Source organism: Chlamydotis macqueenii, chromosome 1, assembly GCF_036417535.1.
Source record: "Chlamydotis macqueenii isolate bChlMac1 chromosome 1, bChlMac1.mat, whole genome shotgun sequence".
NCBI lineage: Eukaryota > Metazoa > Chordata > Aves > Otidiformes > Otididae > Chlamydotis > Chlamydotis macqueenii.
In genome coordinates, this window is record NC_141556.1 from 194,884,027 (window position 1) to 194,910,801 (window position 26,775).

A 26,775-nucleotide genomic window follows, 5' to 3' on the forward strand; every position below is an offset into this window, starting at 1 on the left:
TTACTATAGCACCACAGAAAGAGAGAGATGACTGTTAGTTAAAGGCTTATCATAGCGGTGAAGTTTTCAGGCAGGCTACATTCAGAGGACGTATTTTATTGAAAAGCACATAAATGTTGTTGTACCACTTCATCGGTATCCACTTTGTTCAAATTGTTTTTTCCCAGCTTTTCCATTCCACAGGATTTTTATAGAGTAAATTCAAACAAAAAGTAGAAGTTATTGACAAAGTAGAGGTAGAACTAGCAAGAAGATTTTTTTTTTTTTTTTCCTGAAAAAGAAAATGAAGCAGGGTAGAAAGGGTAATTTAATCTTCTGGCACAAGAAATGTGCCCATGAATGTTAATTTAGTTCAGACTGTTACAAAGAGAGCAAGTTTGTCATTGCAAAAAGAGATTAAACAAAGAAAAGTATTAATACTAATTGAAAAAAAAAAACCCTGTGTAATTCTTCAAGCACATGAATCAGGACCACCTAGAAGCCTCCACTAATTAACAACAAACCCTGATGCTTCCCCCTCAAATGCTACCTGTTTCTCCTTTTTTTTTTTTTTAAATCTTATTGAGATATTTGCTGTTCTGACCTCATGAATGTATCAAAAGGTTTAATTGTTCAGGGCTTTTTGCTCTGGCCAGCACAGAGTTAACGAAGGTGCGCAGCTGCACTGTCACCAGTTGGGTATTTCTGTTGCATCACACTGGGCCAATTATTCTACTGAGACCTGCTATTTTATTATAATAAGCATCAGAAGCAAGATGATCTTATATAACGTCGCATAATTTCTACTGATGTGGTATTCTTCCTAATGATGTCCACTACCTTCTTCATTTTTAAAGCATTTCCACCTTTTCTGATATGTGATGGACACTGTACCTATGCGGTGTTGATGTACCCCTGCTCCCTTTAGCACAGCTGAAAGATTTGCGCGAGTGTTGGGTGCTGCTTGTGCTTCCTCCCCGAGCCCAGGGAGAAGCACCATCTCTCAGAAATCAAAAAAACTCACTCAAAGCCCCTCGCTACGGCTCACGCGCAAAAATGCCTGAAGTGCGCCAGGTCCTCAGCGTCAGTCCAGCCCCTGGCCTGAGTGGTGCGAGCACCCGCTGCAGGTGGTCCTCAGCCCTCAACCTCCTCAAGGCCCTTTCTTTATGTATTTGTTCTTCCATTGATTTATTTTGGTCTCCTTGGCACCTTCATATCCACAGGCAATTTTGGAAGGCCTCAGGTTTGAATAGAGAGGATGGGATGGCAGGGTAATTAAATGGGCGGGGAAGAAAGTTGATAAAGAGTTCTTAATAGTCACTTTTGCATACTATTATTTTGAGCACAGAGAATAAGTATAGAATGGCTGTAGGGCCATCAGATGCTTCAGTGAGAGGTGTGACATTGGAAGGGATGGCAGGTAGAGCAGAGAAGGAAGAAAAAGCAAATGGCTGCAGAGTGGGACCATCCCAACTCTTTCTGAGATCACATTCTTTCCTCCCAACTAGTCCATATCAATGTAATGTACCTCCATCTAACAGATAATTTAATATAACTTTTTTTCATGACAAAAATAAAAAGATATATTGTATAGAAAAATATTTTTTGTTACTAATCTCTTTTCCTTCTTATTTCTCTCTACTTTACATTTCTATGATCTTTTTTTCTTCCTACATCTTACACGTTGTGAGACACAAAGTAAAGGTGGAATTTAGCCTTCCTAATTGGTAATGGGAACTCTTCTTTATGTTTCAACACAATGATCTGTTTATTGGAAACTGCTCTTCTGTAGTACCAGCCATCTCTTCATGTCATGCTGTCTGAATAATGCCTCTTGAAGATGGGGAGAAAGAATAGCATTGCAGTCGGACCCCGTGGGGTTATAAATAGCATTCTAGCAGCCTGAAAGGCTGAAGCCATCATTAAGTTGCACGCAGCTGTAGTAGTGTAGGTGGGTGAGTAAGAGCAACTCGGGGATGGGATAATGGTAACCCGGTACACAAGGGTCATTTTTCATTGACGGCGTCACTCCATTGGGCTATTGTGTTCTCCTTAAATTAGGTCTCTGTGTTTAACAGAGCTGAGCAAGCTCAGCGGAACAACCTCGGCAAAGCACATTTGAAAGAAGATTAGAAGGAAAACCAGTTTGTTGTGTGTTGTGGTTTAGACCAAATTGTGATAAACTTTTTTTACTTTGGTCAGTAATTGCCTTTATCAGCAGCAAAGTAAACACAACAGGAACTGGCCTTTCGGAAGCAGCATACCAGCTTCCTGCACAGGGGCAACGATGACTTTCACTGGGCAAATTAAGAAGTTAATACAGCAATTTAACCCAAGCTGTCCTTTGAGTGTTTTCCTTAGCAACATGATTCATTTCTTGGAATGGATTTTTTTCAGTGCCAAGACGACAAAGGTCTTGAATTTGGAAAATCCCTTTCAATTTTTTTTTATTACTAATTTAGTTGCATATATACACAAATGGAAAAATTTTACATTAATTTTACACAGCTTATTTATAAAACAGATGACAATAATTATCAGCCTCTGTTAGTTTGAGCTTATATACACAAACATACTATTCCCTTATTTCTAAACTGAACAAACTGAGATCTTGATCCTGCTCCCAGTGAAGTTGGTGGGGGAGTTGCATTTAACTTAGTAGATATATGACTCAGCTTAATTCTCCCTGTGGGACCTGTCAACGTGTAAAGATTCCTTGGAGGTTAATTACTTGCAGGAGAATCTTTGCCTGGGATTTAAAAGGAAGGTGTAAATTGCAGAAGTGGAGCATTATGTACTGCAGCCTGGAAAAGACATTGTCATTTAAAGCAAAGGGATCTCTTAGTCCAGTAATCCTGCATCTTTAAATTAAATTCGCTCACTCATTAATTTAGAGTATGTCTTAGGGAGTCACTTCCTTTGCCATCTTGCCCAATAACTGTTGAAGTAGGGCAAATGCTTTTATGTTTTTCTGAAATTATTCCGTTTGGTTCTTTTCTTGCACTCTCTCTTAAGACGACCTTTAAAAAAAAAACCACTACTTCAAAATAGACTTTTAGAAAGTATTTCTAAAAGATCCATGAAAGAAATAATAAAGTTGTGGGAGTAGAAGAGAGGATTTCTAAACTAAGTAGAAGGAATCATTCTCATTTAGACTTTTCAAATTTAAGTTAATTACTTTCTTATTAGGTAAATGTGCCTTTTGCTATTCTGAGAAAGCTAAGAGATCTATCACTACCTGTTAAAAGTTGGGGGGAGGGGTGTTCCTTCATCATTCAAACTCAATATTCTTTCTCCCATGTCACATTTTTTGTAATCCTTTCCCACCTGTATTACACTTGGAATAATCCTTCTCATTCCTTGTCACATGCGCATTAAACCTCTTTTAAATTACAGACTTAGAGCTTCTAAAACAAGCATTTATTTTTTGCTTCTGTGTGATGACCATTGTCAAATCACGATTAAAAATCTCATGTGTATATCAATCTGGAATTTATTCTTGGAATTCTTCTCTTCATAAATTACTGTACTTGGTCAACCATAACATGTAATGCTGGCTTTGCCTCTCAGGTCACTGCAGCCTTTGTTACTCATCTGGAATCAACTATCAGCCTGTAAATAACACAGTATATAGCTCAATTTTTCAGAAATACCTATGAAAGTGCTATGGATTTGTTCTTATTTACACCTTTTCAATGATTCTCAGCGGCAAATAATATTAATCCTCTCAAGAAACAAAAGAGCTGGAAAACCAGCCAGGAATTGCACTTCAAAAGCACCTTTTTAAAATCAGAAATTTGGATGACATTTTGGTTTTTTTTAGGATTGTAAAGAAACCTTTATACATGAAGGACTAGTTTACTGAAATTTTGGTATGTAACTTTGATGAAACGCTATGGCTTATTTTCCTTCAAATATTGTGAAAAACTGGAAAGCATTCAAGTTTATAGTCAGAAGAGTGATTTGCCTTCTTTCTCATGGCAGCCCTGTTGACACATTTTGCTTTGTGTCATTTTACTAAACCTTGGTGTGAAGGCATTCGAATACTATATACACTTCCCAGCCTTTAAAAAAATAATAATTCTGATTAAGAAAAGATTTGAATAATTATTGGTCTCCAGTACAGGAAGCTAATCCTGTTCTCAGACACACTCTTCAGTGTGCTGCATCTATGCCTCACTAAATAGTACGCGGATGTGGAAGGACAGACTGTGACTCAGTGAAGCTGCAAGAGTTAGAACAGAGTTTTAGCATACTACCAGTAGCAAATCTATGACAAACAAGTCTGGGAGATTAAAACTGTAGTATTTACTTTTAGAAACGTGATAAATGTCTAATTGACTAAATCAGTTTTCTACGTACTTCTTTTATTAAATGTAATGACATTTAGAAAATATGACATAAAATTATATTCTTACCTAATTATTTTTAGTGTGGCTTTCTAAGGAAATTAAGTTCTTGTGAGCACATTGTTTCTGTCAATACCTTCTGATGTAATTTCTGTCTCCCCAAGCAGTTTTTAACCTGCTGATGAGCTTCAAATACATTTAAAAGAAAGGTTCAGATCTCAAAGTTATCAGAACTTCTTAAGTTTCAGAAACACTGTTGGCTGGATAATGGAGAAACCCAAATTAGTGGCTCAATTCAGCTCAATTGTTTTTTCTGCTTTGTCTTTTTGTCCAGCTGGGAGATAGAGGACACAAGAGGAATTAAAAGTTCCCTTCTCTGAGGGGGCTTGTGGATTAAAGAAGGATATTCAAAATGAATGTGATGGATATAGCTGGGAAAGGAACACGTAGGAACATAGGAACATAAATCCCTTGAAACTCAGATTTGAATAACTCTGTTAGAAGTTTTTAAGCAACCAGCACAGACCTCTGGAGATGCCAGGGAGGCTGTGAGCTAAGTGTACAAGACCTGCTGAAAGTGTTTTTAAAGTTAACTTGTGATACACTTCTTGTCTCACATAGATTAAATAATATTTCCCTTAACGGTGCTGCTAAAGTCATTCTCTTGGCCATTTCCGTGCCTTCACTGAGTTCTCCTTCAGAGACTTCCTTTTCCCATGGTCTGAAGCAGATAATTCTTGTCTGCACTGACTTGAGAACTTCCCCAGGTAGTCCCAAGGTAACACCGATCACCAGTGATGGTTTATACAGACCCCCTTCCGTACTGTGTCAGTGTTTCCAGCCCTAATCTCCATTTCCCCTTTGCTCCCCATGCCCAATACTATAAAGCAACCACTTTACCCCCTCATTTGGGTCGTTCTTCAAAACTCACTCCTTCCATGGGGCGTACCACAAAGCTGAGGCCAGCAAGATCTGGGCTGGTGGCAGGCTGTGCCTGCTGCTGCTGCCGAAGAACCCTGTGGTCACTCCCAGAGTTATTTGCTACCTCAGTTGACCTACATCCCTTAAACACATTTGTTTGCCTCATCCCCTAACTACACCTTGCCTTTGAGAGTACATCCACACCGCTCTCCAGAGAAGTAATTACAGTGTGTACAGTCACACCGGTCTCAGAGGAGAGACAGTGGGGCTGATGGCCTTTGTTGCTTCTTTATGGTGTCCGCTCTGCTGTGCACTCTGTGTCGTTCCATTTATTCATTAAATTTTGCCTCTTACCTGAGCTATATTAAAACAGTTTTATTTATGTCGACAGATCCAGTCCAAGTGTAGAAAGATTTGTAGATAATAAACCATTTGAGCAAGGACTACTAGCTGTTATGGGTCTTTGTCAGGAGTCATGGCATGGGGCTGTGAGATATTGTCTCACTAAATTTTCCTTGTAGTATACAAACACTTTTCAGATTGTGCATAAAATGTTCTTGCTGTTAACCCTGAGGAACAGTGGCAAACCAAAAAGTCCAGATTTGGGACTGAAAAAGAGCCTGGGAACCAAGCATGAGTATCTGAAGGAGTTTGTGATGGCAATAACTTTTCCAGCATTTATGTCTAAGCTTAATAAAGGAAACCATGCCTAGGAAAACAGGCTGATTTGTTCTCCAGTAAGAAACTTGTGTTTGGCACCACAAACACAATGGGACCCTGGTCCAATTTTAGTACTAAATGAAAATATATTTCTATGTTACAGATTGTTTTGTTGTAAAATACGCAACTAGCTACTAAATATACTTCGCTGGGGTGAAAATGAGTGACAGATGACCTAAGGCTTTTTTCAATTACTTTGGGCTCACCGGGAGGGTCAGTTACACCGTGTAAGGAACCGGACTGTTTAACCTGCAGATAATAGCTGGGAGAACAAACTCGTGTTTGGGAAGGGGTGAGAACGGGTACAAACATTCAAGGCCAGGTTGGAGGGGGCTCTGAGCAACGTGATTTGGTTGGAGATGTCCCTATTCCTTGCAGGGGGGTTGGACGGGATGACCTCTAAAGGTCCCTTCCAACCCAAACCATTCAATGTGTTGGCCCATCGGCCGTACTACACAGCAGAGGCCTGGACAAGGCCCTGTGCCCGTGACACAAACCAAGGGTGAGCAGAGCACGGGTACCCAGAAAGGCCCAGTGAGTGGTGAGGGGAGGCTGGGACATCCCGCCTGGCATTTTGGAGGTACTAAACCCGGCCATCCTCCTGCGGCCGGGAGCCTTCTGCCGCGGCACGGCAACCAGCAGCCGCTGGAGACCCAGCGGGGGCCACGTCGAGCCAGACCGTAGCAGAGGCCACTTTTCCCGGGGGGCGGACCGAGGCTCGGGGCGGGGGCGGCCGGAGGAGCGGGAGCGGGGCTCTCGCCTCGCCCCGCCCCACCCCGCCGCGCCCCCGCTCCCGCCCGCCCCGCCGCGGTCGCCGCTGCCATAGCGATGCGGGAGCAGGCGGCGGGGACGGGCTGCGGCGGTGGCGGGGTCCCCCGGCTCCCCCCCAGGTAAGGGCGCTGCTCCCCGGCAGCATCGCGGGGAAAGTTGTCGCAGACCCCGCGCTCCGAGCTGATTTTTAAAATTTCGTTCCATTGTATTCGTTCTCCTTCTCTTCCGCTCCCTTCCTGCCCGCTCAGGTGCAGTTTTGCCCAGAACCGCTTTCCCTGGGAACTTCTCTGCCGAGAGCAGCGTCTTGTTCTCATCACTGTTATGGGAATTTTTTTGTTGTTATTTTGTTTTGGTTTGGTTTGGTTTTTTTTCCGCGTGGAAGTTTGCGAGCGGTACAAGAGCAGAATAGCCGGCCGAGGGGCAGCGGGCTTTTGTCCGACCACGGGTGCCGGGGCAGCTCGGCCCGACCCGGCCCAGCTCGGCTCGGCTGGGCTCGGTTCGGCTCGGCCCGGCCCCGCTCGGCTCGGCTGTGCAGCCCGGCAGACTCCCGCCGCGACCCTGTGAATGAGGGGGATTAAAAACAGCGTCCAGGGAGATTTCAGGCGCCTCGCTGAAACACAAGAAAATCCTTTTATCCCCAGAGAAGCAGAGGCTCGCGAAACTCCTTTGAAAGCTCACTCGGGAGGGAGCAGCCCCGAAGCCGGTGGATACCGGCAGCAGAACTCCCGCGTCTCAGCAGGCAGCTGGCATTTGCCGGCGCCGGACCTGCCGCTGCTCGCCGGGCCCCGCAGCGTTCTGCCTCTCCTGGAGGCTGCGGGGGCTCCTCCGCCTCGCCCAGGCCTCTCCCCCATCCCCGCTGACCCTCCGAGCCCCCGTGGCCACTTGGGTGGGAAGGAGACAAAGGAGGGGCCGGGGCTCCCCCTCTCCCTCAAGCGCATCTGAACGTTTTCTCCCCTCGTTTCAGAGGGGGGGGAATCCCGCCCCCTCTTGCAGTGGCAGGTTTGTCAAGATCCCACGGTCCCTTGCAGAGAGAACCGTGCTGTGGCCTTTGTTTTTAAGATAGTGCCAGCTTTGGACGGGGCATCCCAGTGGTTTCTGGGCGTTGTGTGGTATGGTGGTGCAGGCACCTGCCCGCCCGGCAGAGACCCCCGGCCAGGGCAGGGGAGGCATGGCCGGTGGTCATGCACAGCTTTCTCCAAGCACGGCAGTGTGGTTTGGGCTGCGGGATCTCCCATGTTCAGCTCGAGGGGAGATCCTTCATAGACCATGTCCCAGTCACAGAGACTCCGGTCACTTCCAAATTCAGGTTTTCATCATGCTGTCACGACAGCATAGGCTGGCTTCAGGCCTTACGTACCCCTGAATCTTGTTTTATTTGGCTGGGGAATAATACTTTCCTGTGCACTTGATGTAGCTCTTAGGTTTACCTGCTAGGTGACAGACAAGACAGCCAACTGTCATACAGCCTTCCAGCAGCAGCAAGTGTAGGAAAACATAAACAATTTTTCCTCCTCTTTGCCTACTGTTTGAGGATTAGGTGGCACTTGATGGATGTGCTCGGTTTTCTGGATGAAAACTTCTTGTGTGTCTTGGGGCTCAGTGCTGAGCTCTGTGAGGAGGAAGACTGGATTCCTGTTGCTCGGAGTTTCTCCAAGTGTGTATGTGGATTATATTTAGTGTTGTAGGTGTGGTAGTCATACTGAATCTATTAGCTTATTAAGCATTAGAGAAACAAGTACATATTGAAATTACTGTAGTCTCTTAAATTGCTAATGAATGCAGTTATACTTCGAGGGAGTTATGAATGTCTTGTCCTCAGCCACTGCAACACACCTTTGTTTGGTAAAGAAGAACTCATTCATTTTGTGCATGCCTTTGTTTCCTGCACTGGGGCTCAAACTTTTAGTTGAGGACTTTGTAAGGAAATTTCCTCTAATGGTTGCTTTTGTTTTCCTGATGCAGGCAGTGCAGCCTGAGGAGCTGAGCTCACCGGGTGGATATGAAAGCAAGACGAACGCAGGTGCAGCAGATGAAGGAGAGGCATCAAGGTCAGCTGGTGGAGACAGCAGTGTCACTTTGAACTACCCCAGCCTCCATCTCCGTGCGTACAGCATCGAGAGCATGACAACGTTTCCGAATGGTTATGGAAATGGCACTGCCGTTACTTGTATAGTTATGGATAATAAAGAGCCCCAAAACCAGACTACCTGTGTCAGTCACAATGGGGGATACAGCACCAGCAACAATCATGAGGAGGAAATTCAAGAGGATAAGCTCAGCCCTTCCAAAATGATGCGCTTTTTCACCACGCCTCGGAAACGGGCTAATTCCAGCTCCGACAGGCCTCGTTCTCTGGTTTTGATGGGCGGCTCATCCACATGGAATGCTTTGTCTTCCATCAGAAAAATTGAATCTTTCAAGAAGTTGAAGTCTTCAGTTCTCCAAGGAATTCAAACAAAAGAATGCTCAGACATCTTAAATGAGAATGGCATAGGCAAACATGGTTCCAACGGGGCTGTGGTGAGGGTTCAGACTAACAGGTATTCCTATTCAGGGCCTCTGCATGATTTCCAGAATGCAGTGGATGGTTTAGCTTCTGACTGCTCCGATGCGGACGAGAGTGATGAGTCTTTCCTGAGGAATACCCATCGCTCACGCAGCATCAGGCGGGCATATGGTGCTGGCCGCATAAACTTGCTAGATGCAGATAAAGTTCAGAGTCATCACAACTGTACTAGGCCAACATCACCTGCCATTGCAGAGCCAAAGATCTGTGAAATTTTGGTGAAAGACTCAGAAAACAACAGGATCATTTATCGGAGAAGCAAAAGTTCGGATAATTTGAACTTTCTGAAAAAAAGCTCATTCAAACGGAAGTCCACCTCAAACCTGACTGACCTCAAGGCTGCAAATGAAAAGCAGATGCCAGCGAGGACTGTGAGTGTTACTTCTGCTGACTCAGACAAAACCAGTGGGAACTCCGAAAGGAGATCCAAGCGATGGAAGAGCCCTATCAGGGCAAAGGATTTTGACCGAGTTTTGAAACTTGTCAGTAACGTTACAGATGTTGCATGGAAGAAGCATGGTGCTAAGAGCGCTGCTCCTTCTCCCAGTGAGCAGACTCAGAGAATGAGGTCAAACAGCAGACTGCACGATGACTACTCCCGCAGAGTTTCCAGCAGCACGGATCATGACAGAAAGAGATGCACCTCCCCGATATCTAGTCCAGACTCTTCCTTGCCGGGAACACCTTGTCTGCAAAGCCCCACAATTGCTCAGGATAAAGAGGCTGTAATGAATGTAGCTGTTGCTGAAGACAAAAGCCTCAGGACGTCATCAGGTATCCCAGACTCTGATAGCTTATCACCCACGCTAAACGACATTAGTCCGTTTCCCAATGAAGTGTTTTATTCGGACTCTGATGAACCAAAAGGTACCCAGCAGCTTACATATGAAGCTGAAAACCCTCACATTCCGGTCAGGCCGACTACTCCAAAGCCTCTGAGTCCCACTGCAGAGAAGGTCAAGTGCAATATGAATTTCCAGTGCTCAGACCATCACAGCACACTGTCACTGAGCTCATCGGAGAGCGAGGAGAGAGTCGAGGTACCAGGGCTGAAGCTGGGCAGGAATCCTGTTTGCTTCCAGGACTCGGTGCAAACTGTGTACTATGATGATGGAAATGAAGACAGTGGCATAAGCAGCCACTCTCAGCTGAGCCTCAATTTAGGCTCTGGTGCTGAAGAGAAAAAGGAAGAGGTAAGAAAGAAAGCAAAATCCTGTAGAAGCTGTATATGTATCTATCAGGTTTTTTTCTTTATTAATGCAAAACAATGCAAACAATGCAAAATAACCCGAATACTAATAGCTATTGCAGCTTGTTATTGCTAAAATATGTTGACAGCAATTATTTCTTTTCATATATTCTCTTTGGATGCTAACATCAAATTATTTTTTCTTTGTGCATTAATATCGAAGTTTTGGCAGCAAAGCTATTCATGTACATTTTCAAGGGCAGCTTATTGCACCCTGCAGATACACCACCTTGTCATGTGGTCTTGTCGGATTTTACCAGCCTAAGCAGAGTCTGGCTGCGTTTCCTTCCAAGGTGAAAAATCTCTAAACAGTTTGTACATTTTAAAGTAGTGTAGATTCAGTGTAAAACACTGCCTGTGGAAGCCTTGCAGAATGTGGTAGTACTTGTAGAGCAGTGTAGTGTTGAAAGATAGAGGTTTAAACATTCAGTTGTATCCGGTATTTTCACTGTGCAACAATGGCCATGCTGAGGGTAAACTATTTTGGTATTTATTTGCCTGCAGATTTCAAACAGCAGTAATTTACATGCTGGGCTGAGGGTGTTGCTACGAATGTTTTGGTGAAGGTGCCAGCGTTTCACTGCACCTCATGCGTGATTTCACATATTCCCAGTAGATGGGCAGATGTGCTGCAGCACCTCTGAAGTAAGTTCACGTTGTAGCCCTGTGCCCTCACCTAAAGCACTGTGTGATTTGGCACTGGAGCCGTTACAATGATTTGGCAGTGTTGGTGAAGAGCTGTCATACGTATCCTGCACCTGTTTGAAATGGTGTGGCTCACCTCAGCCAGTGATACGGTTTTGAGCTACTCAGGGTGAGGCAGCAGACAAAGGTTTGCTACTCACTGGGAAAAATACACCGGGGCAAAAATCGCTCTGGATCTGTATGAATATGGAAACCATTTACAAAATAAAGCCGACATACCTTTTAAGCCACCTCAGTTTGACTAAAAGTATCTTATACCTTAGGTATGAGATAGACAAACACAGTTGTTGCAGCTGCACAGACTTCAGCCTTTCATGCTGTAAAATCTTAAAATGTCTTTTAAAAGCCTGGTATGGTTTTTGCAAATTAACTGTAAATGGCTACAGAGCTTATCAGTATTGTCCTTCTGCTGGAGAAAAGCAAGTTTGTTTACTGTAGTGCTTGCAGCTGTGGCAAGATTGGAAAAATAAACCCAATGTGTATAAATGCTGGGTGTCAGAGGTTATTCCTCTTCTGGAGCCACAGAATTGTCACAGCAATCGATCTTTTCCAAAGCTCCCCCTTAAGAGCATATGCAAGGAGATGCTTTCACATTGCCAAAAGAGGCGAGAGCCCTAGTGTGGAGTCATGACTTGTATTTCTCGGGAATAAAATGGAAGTAGAATTAATGCTACTCATCTACCATCTAGTGGTGATCTGTGATCACGACCCAAGAGAAATTCAACTTCTCCCTCCCCTTGGCTTCTGACAAACCGGTGCAGTTTTTAAATGAATGTGTACGTTGAGTGGATAAAAGTTACTGCAGTTTTAGTTTTAACACCACATTCTGTTATTATCTAGCATTAAATTTAAACTTCCTCTTTGTATTATAACATATTTTAGGTTAGTTGTGAGTGCCTTTCAGTGCTGGCTTCAGTTGTCTAAAATATGGAGTGTGCACTGGTGGCAGCTCTGGGTTTGTGCCATGGGCAGGGGGCTGGTGTGGGATGGAGCCCTGCAGGAGATGAAGGAAACGGTGTCCAGGGAATGGACTCCTTGGCTGCTGGGGCAGCAGCGAGGAACTATAGCCCCCTCATTCTGCTGTGGGTGCTGCCTAGAGCCTGCTGTGTATGGCAAAACAACTGTGGCCACCCAAATGGTGCAGCTGCATCCAGACCTCTCATCTGATCCAAAAAAGCAAAGTTTTTGGAGGTGGTAGCTGTGGATTGGAAGCAGGAGCTGTGCAGGACAGTGTTTACTTCTGTCTTACTATGCAAGAGGTGTAAACTCTGTCTTCTCTTTTTTCCACGCCTGCTCCTCATCCCATACACAACCCTAAAGCTGTGGCACTCAGAGTGACTACAAAACAGGGAGAGTGGTGTGGTTTCTCCCAGCCATTTCTTTGGAGAGTTTCGTTGTTCGTTTCCTCCTCCTTTACAGCATACTTCCCTCAGCGTGGAGGTAGCTTGGTACCAAGGATACTTATGCCAGGTTATTTTTTAATTGGAGTTTATTCAGCCTGCAGGCACTTTTATGAATGCCGCATACGCACACAATGAGGTCATTGGGGTTTGAACTTTTGACTACAATTCAATTTTAACTCTACCTTACACCTCCGCGTGGCAGAACTGTACCCACCCAGTAAGTTGTTCCTGTGACAGTCAAGTACTTGGTTTATTCTCAACAACCATCTGAGATGTAATGCTGGACCATGCAAATCCCAAATTTTTAAGATTTTGTCTGAACCTTAAATACCCTGTGTTGACGGACAAATCTGCACTGTTTCCATGTTTCACACATCTTCTTTTCTGCATGGATTTAATGTAAAAGCCAGTATGTATTCCAGCACAGCCACTAAAATCTCTGTGGCTTGGAGACGTATTTCAGTACAAAGCCTACAGGGTGCTAGGTGATCAGGCTCAAACGTGTTCTCCTTTCACGACTGGCTGCCGTAGCTGGAAGCAAATCTAGTTTATTCCCTTACCCACTCATCTAGTAGATTAGCTGGCAAATGAAGTATGTAGAACTTGGTCCACTTCTGTATTTTCCCAAATGTGGAAACTAAACGTTTCTGCCATGTGTTTCCCTGACACCGTAAAGCTGATTTTGCAGTATTCACACAAGGGCGTCTATCCATTTACCTGAATCAATGCTTTGGGTTTTTTGTTTGTTTGTTTTTTTTTTTTTTCCTATGTGATTTAGTCTCGAGATGCTGTCACTTCTGTCACTTTGTTGGTTTCACCAAAATGCAAGGTTTGGACTGGAGCAGGGGAGGTGTTTGGCCTTCTCGGTTGCTGGTCCTGCCAGAGGTTGCTTCCCAGGGAAGAGCTAATTAAGTGCAGCCTGGATTCACTTCTTGAGCTCCAGAGGCATGAGTCACCAAAGCTTGTCTGTGCTTCCCCAGTCACTGCTTTATGCCACTCTCACTTATATTCAATGTTACCTTTAAGTAGCATCAGGAGATGATTAGGTACAAGTTTGTATTCAAACTGTTTTGCATAGTCTCTGCTTTCCTGAAGAAGAGTCCCATGTCACTGTAAATAATAAAAACCTAACCCCTTTGCTTTGGACTGGCAAGTGTCAGCAACTAAGGCTGCCTAGATGAAACACTGTTCTGAATTTGTTACAAAAAGACAAATCAAGTTATTTGACGTTTCACCTAGTGTTTCACAAGCTCTTAAAGCACCTGCTGTTTAAGTTGCTTTGCTGGCATCTGGCTCCACAGCACACCAGACTTTTTATTACTTGAATACCTTATCTGTGTAACTATAAGTGAATGATAAATTACAGTGAAGAGGTAACTCTGCTGTAATTAGGGTTGAGTCACATTTTGTTTGCAGACTGTATTTTTAATGCTCTAAGACCTGTCTGTTGACTCGTTTATGTTCGTGCCATGCAAGTCAGCGGTCCCAACTAAACCACATCGTGTAGTCCCCCAGCGCTCAGTTATTGGTAGAGTTGAGCTTTGAGCTAGTCCTTCTAGTACAGGTTTCTGGGCTCTGAATATTGAGCGCAAATGGCTTAACTTGGGGGACAGCTTACGGACGAGAAGAGGAAGAAGAGCTATACGGGTGGGAATACAGAGAGGATTCAGTTCTGTCCTCACTGTTCATCCTCCTGATTTCTTGCTTCAAAATGTATCCTCACAGTGAAGGACCAAAGGGTGGTGGCTGAATGTGGTTAGGTTTGATACCCAGAAGGAGCATGCAGCAGCCAGGAGCTAAGGACGGGCATCCTTCCTACCTACCGCAAGGTCTTTAGTGCTGTGGGGCTGGGCATGACCACACCTGCTGATTAGCTGATTTCAGCTCTCTGAACTCTTCTTTTTGGATGTATTCACCTCTAGTTCATCCACATGCAATTTAGAGCGTGGCTTAATCAGCTTAATATGTATAACTAAAAAGGTGCTAAACTGTGGAGGATGATTAGGTAAAGTAAATACAGGTGGGAACCTTTTAAGCTCCTATGTGGCTTGTAATTTGGAGTGAGGACCCAGACCCCAGTGGCATTCTGGTTCTGCTGGCCACAGGGCCTGGGGACAGAGCAGCAGAGCACTGTAACAGGCTCTCAACAGCATCTCTGACTGCAAACAGGTTTCAGTTAGACTGAGTGACACTGGATTTACACTAAACTCTCTGAGCTGCTCTGCGCGAGCCAGGATGCATTCACACAATGTCCCCACCCTTCACAGTTGCTCAAAAAGCAACTTCCAAGAGCGCTTGCCCAGAGCTAAACCAGAAACCACTGTGCACTGCTACAAACCCAAACTGCAGAACCCATCAGTGAAATGATGGAGAAGGGAGCCCTCAAAGGACACGTGTATCTTTCCGTTGCAGCAAAAACTCTTCCAGCTCACTGCAGCAGAGCTGTTCAGTACAGCCTGTAATCATTTGTTGCTGTATCCTCTAGTAGGAAGAAGAAAAAACAAGGCAGTGGTGACAGTAATCTGAATTCCAGATCAAGTTAAATTTTAGACTGAGTAACTGCAGTGCTGAATAAAATTGGCCATTCCTGAAAACTGCTAGAGGTCTGACAATAATGGGAGTTACTGACATCCCTGTGAAAGGATCTGTGGATGCTGAGAGGGGGAGTTCAAACAAACTCCACTGGAGTTAGGCTGGGGCAAGGTGCTCCCTTTCCATATTGCATGTCTGCTGCTCTGCCTTTCCAGAGTGTCTGATATTTGAGTCTGCTGTAGCTCACCTCAGTAATACCCAGGTGCTGCTCACCCTGAGACCAGGAGTAACAGTAACCCAGAGAGTGAAATGGCACTTCTGGCCATGTCATTTGCTTTTTACATCGAGCATGGTGTTGAGTTGTCAGCACTGAAAATCCATCTTGACGCTAGGAGGTTGCGATGTCCAAATTGAGCACAGGCAGCTGCAGAGTTTCCTCTGAGCCGCCTGCGTTTCCCCTTTCTGGCATCCGAAGACTGCTGTGCTGCTTGTGGCACTGGCATGCTGAGTGGGATGCTGTGGCAGGCTGGAGCAGAGTGCTGGAGGAGACCGAGCACGGCAGCCTCCACTCTTTCCTACTCCGAGCTCAACCACAGCAGCCTCACCCCTACTCCACGCTTTAGGAAGTAATAGTTTGCAGACGTAGAGTTGTCCAAGGCCACTCCACCCCACACAAGCTGGAGTTTGTGATTGCTGCTGGGACCTGTGTGTGGCTGGGCTTGGGCTTGGCCAGGGAGGATGAAGCTCTGCCAGGGAAGGGTGGAGAGAGAGGGGAAGCAGAGGACCTCTGCCTAGAGAGACACTGAAGGGACACAAAGGCCTACGGCTTTTTATGTTATGTTTTGCTTTGTTGGCATGAAGTTCCACTTTCAACCTGTAGTTACCATCTGGCTTTTGAGGTTTGCCAGCAGATATTACAAAGACAGCCTGGAAAAAGTTGCTTATTGGACGAAATAAAACAAAAACGGGGTTTTTTTTTTAGACCTGTTACTTGATCTGGGGTGTTCTGAGTCAGTTTAGAAATTACGTAGGGATTTATTTCAGTGTTATTAATGCCTATACATCTTCTAAAAAGAGGCGGAGGACATGAATACTCCTTTACTATACACTACGTACTTGCTGTTCCAGTTGAGATACCGAAGTAAAGAAGGGGCAGCGTTAGGGCATCACCCAGCCATCCCCAAGTATCAATCACCAGAAAGCTAGTGGAAACAGTTTTCTGGTTTTAGCACACTTGCATTTTTATATGACTGATGAGATTATTTCTGTGAACTCCCCTATGCCAGTCGGAAATATGTTAGCCAATTTGGTTTTGGAAATGAGTTAGAAGAGAGGACAAAGGAAGAACAGATTTGAGAGTCAGGAGATCCGCTTGTCATTTCCAGTTCAGCCCTGTTCCTCCTTTGTGACTTACATGACTTAACTGCTATATATCTGCTCCTTATCTGTGAAATGTGGATATTATGAAGGTGAACTTGCTGATCTTGGTAAGGCATGTTGCTGAGAGGGAAAGCATTATGCTTGTTGATTACGATAAGCAGGCTTTTAAGGATCATGTTAAATGAAGCAAATCTGCATTAAAAATGTCTTAAAAGTATAAGGCTAAATTTTGGTTGGGATTGTATCTCTATAGCCTGAACTTTTAATGCAGTTTTATGTGTATTTGTTAGCTAAAGCACTACAATTTCTTTGGTGTCAACAAATCCCAAGAGTTGAATTATATTTTTTTAATATTTCTATTGTTGCTTATGACAATTGATTTTACTATATTACAAGGCACAGTAATGCACTTTTACTTTATTAAAATGCATAGTGTATTCTAGAGATAGATAACCAATGCATTTATTTGGGGTCTTCTCAAAGGCTAATTGAAAAGACGCTAGTGGCAGAGGAGGCAGAGGGATGTAAAGAAAAAATGTAGTGCAATTTGCATTTATTTAGAAAGGAATAGATGGAAATTTTCTTCACTTATAAGTGAAGTGGACTGATTTAATAATTCTAGTTAGTTTGCGATAGAAGATGCTAACACTGACAGAATGGGTGCATTCTTCTACAGTAAAAGTAATAATTTCCATGGTAACTATTGCAGTGATGGTATCCCTGTTGGAAATCAATTAACAGGGAATCACTGGGGTCTCATAACACTTTAAGATCTTTTTATAAAATCTGGAAAGAAAGCAATAAATATATTTTCTCTGGGAGGCTGTATTGTATCCGGAGTCTCATAATCTCTGTGTCTGTCACAACAGTGTGCAAATAAAAATATTGATCATCTCCATGAAACATAAAACAAACTTTTGACCTCAGTTAGTAGCGATGATAAATGAACTTCAGCTAATGCTCCCCCACTGCTATTTAGCAACAAGAAAAAGTGCAAAGGTTGCTTTTTATCATGTACCTGAGAGGAGACATGTTGTCCGGACTTTTAGTCTGTTAAGTGAAGGTGATAAAATAATTTATGGCCACTAGGTCATGACCACTCAGTTCTTTACAGTTTTCGTGGCTTCTATGAACTGAAAAATCAATTCTAATATTACTACTGAGTTCCTATCATTTAACAGTTACTGTGTTATACAGAAATGTCAGCTATTTAATAGTCGCCAATTATAATACTGGCATATAGCTGTCATTGGTAGCATAAGAAGTTTGTACATTTTTATATAGACCCCTAAATGTACTCGTGATCAAGATACAGAGATCCCTACATGGCATGGCACAAACACTGTGAGGCTTTTAAGCCTTTTCATTTACAAAAGAACACAACTGATTTTCCGTCACAAGTTTTCACTGAGAATATGTAGTAATTGTGTTCTGAAACTTCTCGGCCTACTCAGATTTTCTTTGTAACTTATTCTCAGCCAGAATTATCATCTGTTTCGTTTATCACACCTTTTCCTAAATTGCATTTGGAAATTAATATGCATTTCTTGTAAAGACATTACTAGATTTTGATTATCTCCTTTCTCTGGATTAGAAAAAGGCAGCTGCAGTTAGCAAGGCTGCACTTCAGCCAGGCATCTCAAAAATACAGAGTTACCGAAACAAGAAGCATTGCAACTTATTGTGGAGCTAAGGGAAAAAAGAAAAAAAAAGTCAGAAGGGGGCCAGGATGCTCTTTCTCCTGGAGACCAGCAAGGCTGGGGGTCCTTGTCCAAGAGGCACCTACCTGTGACTTCCCAGAGAAAAAAACTTTCAGGAGACTTAAGTGTCCCCTTATACCGCTATGCTTGTCTATATGTGTATGTTATGGAGCATTAATTATATCAGTACATTTAGAACATAAAAATAAAATTTAAAAGATCCAAATAGGTAATGGTAGGAGTTGATCTGCAGATTAGTGAGTGGGGAGCCTCAGCAATGTACAGAAGCATCAACATGTTTATACAATGATGATTTTGTTTTCATTAGGGAGCTTATTGGCGTGAACACATTAACAAAAAATCACCAGTTTTTTTCAGATTCAAAGGAATTGTCGCATTGGCAACACCAGGGTTGGTGTAACTGTGCCAGCAAACGTTCTGCCGTGCAATTTCAGGTACTGGCAGTTTTTTGCCATTTCACTGATAAAAGTTGCATCCATATAAGCAACACTTCATCAGTACTGTACAGATCAGATCTTATGGTCTGAAGCTCATCGTGGAGCACTGCCTCTGAAGACAATTTTGGGTGCTGAATTTATCAAATATATATTGTATTCTGAGTAATAGTTCTAGAACCTGGCTCTCATCTGGCTCTAAAGTCTAAGATTTCAGTGGTTAAAATCGTGATGCTGATGTTGCTTACATTGGTATTAATAAGTAACAGGGAACGCCAGCAGCAGTCATGTGCCATTCAGTGCAACAGGGTTGTACCAGTGCCAGCTCGAGTTGAGTGAGATCATGATCAAGTCCTTGAAATTGCTGTACCTGGATTGGGAAATCAGTCTGGGCCCAGGCAAGGAGAGGGTCCTGCGCGGTGTAGTTGTTTACCTGAGAGCAGCCTGGGAAAGCTCCCTCCGTAGCCTGGTTGGTGCGGTCAGGGGGCTCTGGGGAGCACACTCTCAACAGCACACCTGAAAGTGGCACCTAGAGCCGAGCTGAGTTACCTAAAAATAGCTGTCAAGGTTGATGAGGTGCAGGTATCCAAGACAGCAGCGCACAGCTGTAAAGCACCTTGTGGGGAAGCTGCACCTTGCTGGAGCAGGAGATGGGGACCAAGAAGGTTTCCCCACAGCGTTGGAGAACATGGTTGTAGTGCCAACTACATCTACCTGCAATCAGGTTTGGCACCTGGTTCCTGCCTGTAGTGCTCTGTAGGCTTGACTGACACTCTTGTTTGGGGGCTCAACTCGATAGCCTGAACATAAGCACCGAGCGCTGCTAGAGATGCCCTGACTGGTTCCCCCTCATCTCCAGGGGCTGCTTCTGGATGGCACAGGTCTCCTGTAGGTCCTGTGTCATACTTGCATGGTGCATGGAGATAATTTAGATCCCTTAGGACGTTTGAAATGGCCCTGGTGAGTGCCTATGCACAAGCAACAAAATTTCACCCGAGATTTCTACAGGCTACGATGACAGCTTTAATGTCTAGCTAACATACAGACACCTCCATTGTAGATATAAAAATTTAGATGTGGGAATCTGGAGCTGAAGCCCACCCTAAGATTGACATGTTACATGGGAACAATAGCAAATAAAGGTGTAGCCTGGATCAAAGTAAATGTTCTTTTTAAATGATTTTATTTGTAGATAGATACACTGCTGTCAGGAAAACCAAAAACAATTGAAATGCAACAATTTAGCTAATATGCTATCATAGGAATTCATCTGTCCAGATAAAATGAATTCATTTGCATCAGTATAAATAAGTAGAGCTGTTTGTGTTTGCAATTTCAGAAGAAACCTAACTGGGGATGCAGCCTAAAAGACAAGATGAATAATCTTGATTGCTAGCAGGTGTGAATTTCAGAAAATCCAATGTGGATTCAGCTTAGACTTTTTGTTTCTCAGAAATCTTGAAATTCCTTGAAAATTTTGACTAACACTTATAATATGTGAGTCAGTAAAAGACATTTTGATTTTCATCCTGTATGAAGTGTGGTGTATATCTCTACTCGTGTCTATAGATGTTACCCATAATAATTGTAGAACATAAACCTGGTTTCACTTATATGGGATTAGTCAAGAGAAGGTCATTTGAGGGCAGTGGTGCTGCACCAGTAGAAAGCCGATGACAAGAGGAACAAAACTGTTTCCTCAGAATTTTTTCATTGATGCCAAGAATCACACTTACACTTAAGTGACTGCAATACTGGAGCCTATGAGTTGTGTGCTGGGTATTTTATTCCTACTAGCAAGTGGTCACTTGATCAGGTCCTGCTTGAGGAGGTCACTTAGAGGAATGTGAGGTTATCAGTCTAGTTTCCTCTGATTTTTACTGTGAGAGGATTACGTTTTGTGTTTTATTCGTATTCTTCCATGCAGTTTATGGAGCTAAGCCTAAAAATACACATCCTTCAGCATTTTTTATTGCACGGCAGAGATTAATCTTCCTGTCGTTTGGATCACTACTGTACGTGGAGTGCTGCAGAAGGAGGGCAGTCCTCTCTTTGCAAATGCTATTGCTCAAGATAAGGGTGTAAAACGCAGATTAGGAGATGACATGTGACGTGTCCTTCCCTCAGTCTGAAAGTACAGGATCATGGGATGAACTTCGCCTGACTGGTTATGCAGAGAGTGTGCTCACATTAGTAGCTCTTACGAACAAGGCTTTGCAAAACAAAAACATAAAATGACTCTTATGAGCTCCTTTCTCAGTCACTGTATATGTGGAGACCCTTTACCTGTGTCTGATTCTGAGGTAAGAACCTTATTTAACCTGTGATTTTCTTGCTCTGGCCCTGGAGGGACTGATTTAAGGGACAGCTCTGCTGAAGCTGTGTCGGTGCTCCAGCCAGGGGGTCACTCTCTACTGAATCACTTTTACTATTAAAACTGGTCCTAAGCTAAAATCTGCAGAGAAACAGAAGCATGCTTGAGTGACAGGTGTGATGCCATAGAAATCAGAATTTATGCAAGTGCTCTATTTAGAATAAATTTCATGCTGCGAGTGAAGTAATTGCATGTAGAGCAATGTATGACATTGATCATTTTTCATAACTTAATTGCAGTTATCATGTTAAAATCCTGACTGTTTAATAGTTCTGCCTACTAGCTGAAGTGATTTCACACAGTTAAATTTGTCTTAAGCTGTCTTTCAAATAAAAAGTGAAACCTACCCACTTTATCAGGTAGCCTTCTAAAAAAGGCTGATCGGAGTTGTACCGGCCTGGTTGAAAATGGTAGGTAGAGAAGAAGGTGATAGAAAATAAGTCCTTTTTCACAGGCATCATTGTAAAAGGCTTATACTAGGCTGCATGTTTGCTTTGAATATACAGTACCTGAAATACCTTAATTTGATCTGAAGCAGATGAACTAAATGTAGCCAGAGGCAGGTAAAATGATGCCTCTCTTTTTTTTTGGAATACTTACTAGCTTTGAACATTGTCAGAAATTATCTTAGTCTAAAGATATACTAGTAAAGAAGTAGGCTGATTTTTTTTATTAAAAAGAAGGTCAGAATTAGTTCATCATTTGTATGAGAACTTGAAGCAGGGTTCACTTGCTCAGCAAGTTCTTCACTTGCCATTCACGCCATCAGGTGTTCACACAAGCTGCCACCCAGCCCAGAAACACCCATCTTCTTCTTTCTGTTTCTTTTCTGTTCTTTATAGAGGAGCCAGGAAAGGCCAAGGAAACACTGAGAATTTGGAAATTTGAGGGAAAAGTGAATACAAATTTTTACATGCGGTATTTTTCTTCAAAATAAAAACTGCTGGGGTTTTGCTAGAAAAGTTTACAGCAGTATTGCTCCAAATGCATTGAAATCCTTAAACATGTTCCCTCTAACAAGTATTTCAGCTGAGGTTATTTTATTTCCAAACTTGCAGTACCAGTGCAATTATGATACCTGTAGGCATTAACTTCTCTGAGCCCGATGTGCTGTTAAATGGGAACAACATGCTTGTTTTCCAAGCGTCCTCTCTACAAACAGGAGTTTTTCCTGAATTTGTGTTATAATGTATCTCTGATCCTGCTCTGTATGACTACAATCTCCGTGAGCGTACAGAAAATCAGCTTTTTCCTTCCAAGTTGGATGAGCTCACTCACCTGATTCATACAGGGCTGCACAATCTCCAGATCTGACCCAAGAGAGAGTGTGGGAGGGAGTGGTAGGCGGGGGTGCGACTGCCCGTTTTGGTATCGGCTTACAGTTACCTGGGATTGGCAAGCAGTCAAACTGCAGCCTTCCTGTTTATTTTCATCAGTGAATAGAGGTAAAGCAGAGGAATAACATAGAATCATAGCATGGTTTGAGTGGGAAGGGACCTTGAAGATCGTCTAGTTCCAACCCCCCTGCCATGGGCAGGGACACCTTCCACTAGACCAGGTCGCTCAAAGCTCCATCCAACCTGGCCTTGAAGGGATGGGCCATCCACAACTTCTCTGGGCAACCTGTTCCAGTGTCTCACCACCCTCAGAGTAAAGAATTTCTTACCTTCTATCTAACCTAAATTACCCTCTTACAGTTTGAAACCATTGCCTCTTGGCCTGTCACTACAGGCCTTGGTAGAAAGTCCAGAAACACAGTGTGCTTATTGTATTATTTTTACCAAAGTTATATGTAGCATCCTATTTGTGCACAGGAACAAATCCTGTGAGTGCCAGAGCTGCCTTTCATTATTCAGTAAATTCAGTGTGTATGATAGGGCCTGTCTGTAATGCTGAGGTAATAGGGGAGTTTTCAGTGTTATTAGTCATGTTTGCCTAAAAGGTGCTGGTGGTTGAATGTTAACCTTACTCAGCACAAGCATCATTATGTCTTTTTTGTGCAAAGTTACTCTCTTCCTGAGCTGTCAATTGCATTTATTGTATTTTATGGTAATGCTTTATTTTTAGCAATATTAAGTTGCTCTGTCATATGAAAAACTCACAAGTTATTAAGTTTTAGAAAATTCTGTGCCTTATTTGACTTGTTCACATTTAAAAAGGTTGTTTCTGATGACCACTGGAAGAGATCCCCATCCCAGGATGAAGAAAAGACAGACGCACAAAAGGTCACACCCAGGAGATGGGGCTCTGGAAAAAGATCTCGTCCCAGACCTCTCTCAGACTATGGCCAAATGTCAATCAGAAGTTTCTCTATACCAGAAGATGCAGTTGCGGTGGAGTCTCAGAAGACAGACTGCACGGATGGAGAAAATCAGCCAGGACTGGCTTCCGTCCGGTCTGTGATCCAAAGCAATACAGTAGGCTACTGCAGAGGGCGAAAAAGAAGACCCATCTCTGTAATAGGTGGGGTCAATTTCTATGGAAGCGGTCCAGCAGAAGAGATAGAAGGTCTGCTGACACAAGTAAGATAAGAGATGTGCTCTCTGCAAACTGCAAAAGACCCTTTAACTTCCTTGTCTCTATCTTCAGCTTAGAAAATAGAATGGATGCTTCCTTCTCTTCCTTCCCTTTTGTCAAGCTGACATTATGTACTGACAATTCTGTTTTCCTGGTCACTAATTACTTTGTCTTGTTGTTAAAAAACAAAACAGCATGGAATAAAACTGACTCTGACTTTGGGATAATCTTGTTCATATTGTAAATTAACCTTATTTCTTTCTTGGAATGGCTGTTATGTCTCATATGGGTGTATAAGAGCTGATTAGTGTGTAATACAGTTGTGTGTTTAATCACCTTACAGGGTGTAGGGCCTGAGGAACAGAGGAGTACAAACAATAAATATGTCAGTAACCCATTATTTATTGATCATTTAGAATTCTCCAAAAGCAGGCCTGTTCAAAGCCTGCAGCATTAGCTGTGGCGTTCAAAATGTTGATATTGGCATAGCAACGATACTTAGACTAATAAGGAAGTAGCTTTAGAAACTTAGTAATAAATTAAGGAATTAATGAAATAAAGGAAGAATGAAAGAAAACTGTGAACATGAAAAAAACCTTACCCTGCTTATGCACTGCTAAATTGCCCTGGTGGGACACAGGGAGCCTGTAAAAAAAATAGCGAGTGGTTGAGTTAGTACTTGAGCAGTACCTACATATGTATTTGCCATCTCTGTTGGCTTAGGTAAGAGACTGAGAAATAAAAAACTTCTGAAAGATAAAAATAGCTCCTTTTGTCCTGGAGGTAGTTGAGAGTGGGTACAATATATAGAGGAACTTACTGTTCTGATGGTAGTGGTGGCCGCGTCTTGTAGTTGGTTACAGAGCTTCTGGCTCACGGGCTTCTGTAATACTGCACTCATCAGGTGTTTTCCACATTCCAGAAAAGCTGGCACATTCCTACCTAAAGCAATTGTCAAGCTGATGAAGCAACAGAAAAAAAGTAATAGTATTTACATCCTCAAAAAAAAAAGTGATTCCAGTGGTTATTAATGGAATTTGAATCTTCTTAATCCTTTTCATGCTACTTATCTCCTACTGGGAAGTTGCAGTATCGTTCATGGGTATGGCCCTCCCCCTCAACTGAAATCAAATGCTGAAACAATGGTAGGATTTTCAGTCTCCTGTGAACAGTGATTTTTAACGTGAGCATTATTATTGTATATAGCACATTTTTTCTTTATAATTCCCTGGTGAAAAAATGCATCTTGAAGCAAAACTCCAACTGAAGCAAATGAACCTTTTACCCAGTCAAAGGCCATAGTTTCAAACCCTATATAACTGGGATATTTTAAAATCAATTTTATCATTACTAGCTTGGAGGGAAATAAAAAAGAGGATAATTGCTGTTACAAATTCTAGGCCATCTTAGTCAAGAATAATAGATGGATTTCAAGGCATAGTAAGTATTGGCAACCCAGATAATCCTTGCTCTACCATGGAAGTGATTTAACACTCTCCAAGCCCTTCATTTGCTGGTGAAAACAAATTGATCTCTCTTCAAACCCTGCTTGCATCAGTTTATTAGCAAAGGAACATGCAGCAAGGCAGCTATTTGAGTTGACTCTGTGCTGCGATGCTGCCACGAGGGCTGGCTGGGATTAAATGCTGGATCACTGTGGTCAAGACCAAAGCTATTGAGCATTCCCAATGGGGACACATTTCTAACCCAAATGATGGCCTTCCGTGGAGTAACAGCACATCCTTGTCTGTCCAGGGAAGGGCTCTGGATCAAAGCCTTGCAGGAAAATTTTAGTTGCCCATAAATAAATAAATAGCTTTGTTTCTTAACCAGCCAGTTGTTTGCATATAGTAATTGCCATCACTTCTATTAGCTATTTGATGCGATATACCAGACTTGCTCTTTGTGGTGTTACTCAGTTATAGGATCCTGGTATATTACTAAAACACTGAAGAAATGAGGTTTAAAGATGAGGTTGTAGTTAAATTATATTCAATACACACAGAGGTTTTTGGCACACATATTAGAAACTAAATTTGTAGCTGGAATGTAAAAAAGGGCTAATGAAGCAGGAATACATGTGCTAGAAGTATTTTATGTGGGGCTCTCAAAGACTGATCTTCACCTTGCTGATTTTTTTTTCTTAAAAGCTTTGAAGCCCCACAAGAATATTTGAAGAGTACAATGCTAATTCCTTCTTTGTTGTGTTTTGTTTTGTTCTGATGGCTTAGGTTTGAGAAAATGTTTTCAAACAATACAAAATCATTGGTCTCATAATAGAGTGTCAAGAGATCATAAAAAAACAACCCTGATCTTTCAGATTACTTGACACAGGGGCCTATGAACAGTAACAACTGAAAGATAAGAGAAGCTGTAAAGATGAGTTTCTCTGGAGTTCCTCTGAAGTTGATATGCTGAGGTCTGGCTGGTTAATGTTGAATGCTCATGCAAGGTCATTCAGCCTGGTTAATGCGGAGTTGTTCAGGGATGACATAAAATTAGACTCAATTTGCAAATAAAACAGGGGTAGGTTCTCTAATTGTCATGAAGCAAATGAATGATTTAATGAAGGAAAATGGCTTCTAGATAAAGTTACAAGTAAAGTTAATATTAGCTCTTTTTAATGAGACTCCTGGGATCTTTAGAGCAGAGGATCATTTAGACAATTGCTTTCGTCTTGTAAATTATGTTTATTTTACTTAAAAGCAATACATTTATTTGAAGAAAGCAAGCATCTCAGGAAATGAAGGGAACTTCCAGGCCTAGCATTTCTGGTCATTCTTTCACTTTGGGTGTCTCTTCAGATGCGTGTTTACAGCGCCAGCCGGCATTGCGCAGGCTGTTCTCAAAGCGGTTAGCTCCCAGAGCGTTTGGGCATGGGGTGTTGCAAGATGAAAATTATAGAGCATGTCTGATCTGAACAGAAGGCTAAGGAGTTTTTAATCTAACAGAGAAGTGTAACATAATAAAATACTTTCTGCAATGCTGGTGGGTATGGTATGCGGTGTTTATGCAATGTCACTTCAAAGGTGGCAATTTTACTGCCCCTGTAATTAGCCGGACTATCTGAAGAAACCTTACTTCATACCTGAGTTTTGCTCAGTAGGACTTGCTGGTGGCTTTACTAATACTGGATTTTCCTGTTTTCTCTGTA

At 42.8% G+C, this 26,775-nt stretch overlaps 1 protein-coding gene across 3 annotated transcripts in view; it reads left to right on the plus strand.

The window, feature by feature from the left end:
• Positions 1 to 8,820: 8,820 nt before the first annotated feature.
• Positions 8,821 to 26,775, plus strand: part of SPATA13 (spermatogenesis associated 13) — a 48,317-nt gene continuing 30,362 nt past the window's right edge. Inside the window, exons 1-2 of one of the 3 annotated variants that reach the window (XM_086739511.1) lie at positions 8,821 to 10,499; positions 23,264 to 23,626. In XM_086739511.1, the coding sequence (XP_086595637.1) occupies positions 8,862 to 10,499; positions 23,264 to 23,626 (2,001 nt within the window). In that variant the 5' untranslated portion in view covers positions 8,821 to 8,861. Of the gene's footprint in view, positions 10,500 to 20,903; positions 21,034 to 23,263; positions 23,627 to 26,775 lie in introns of those variants that run through there. The other 2 variants (XM_086739513.1, XM_086739512.1) reach the window with 2 other exon arrangements.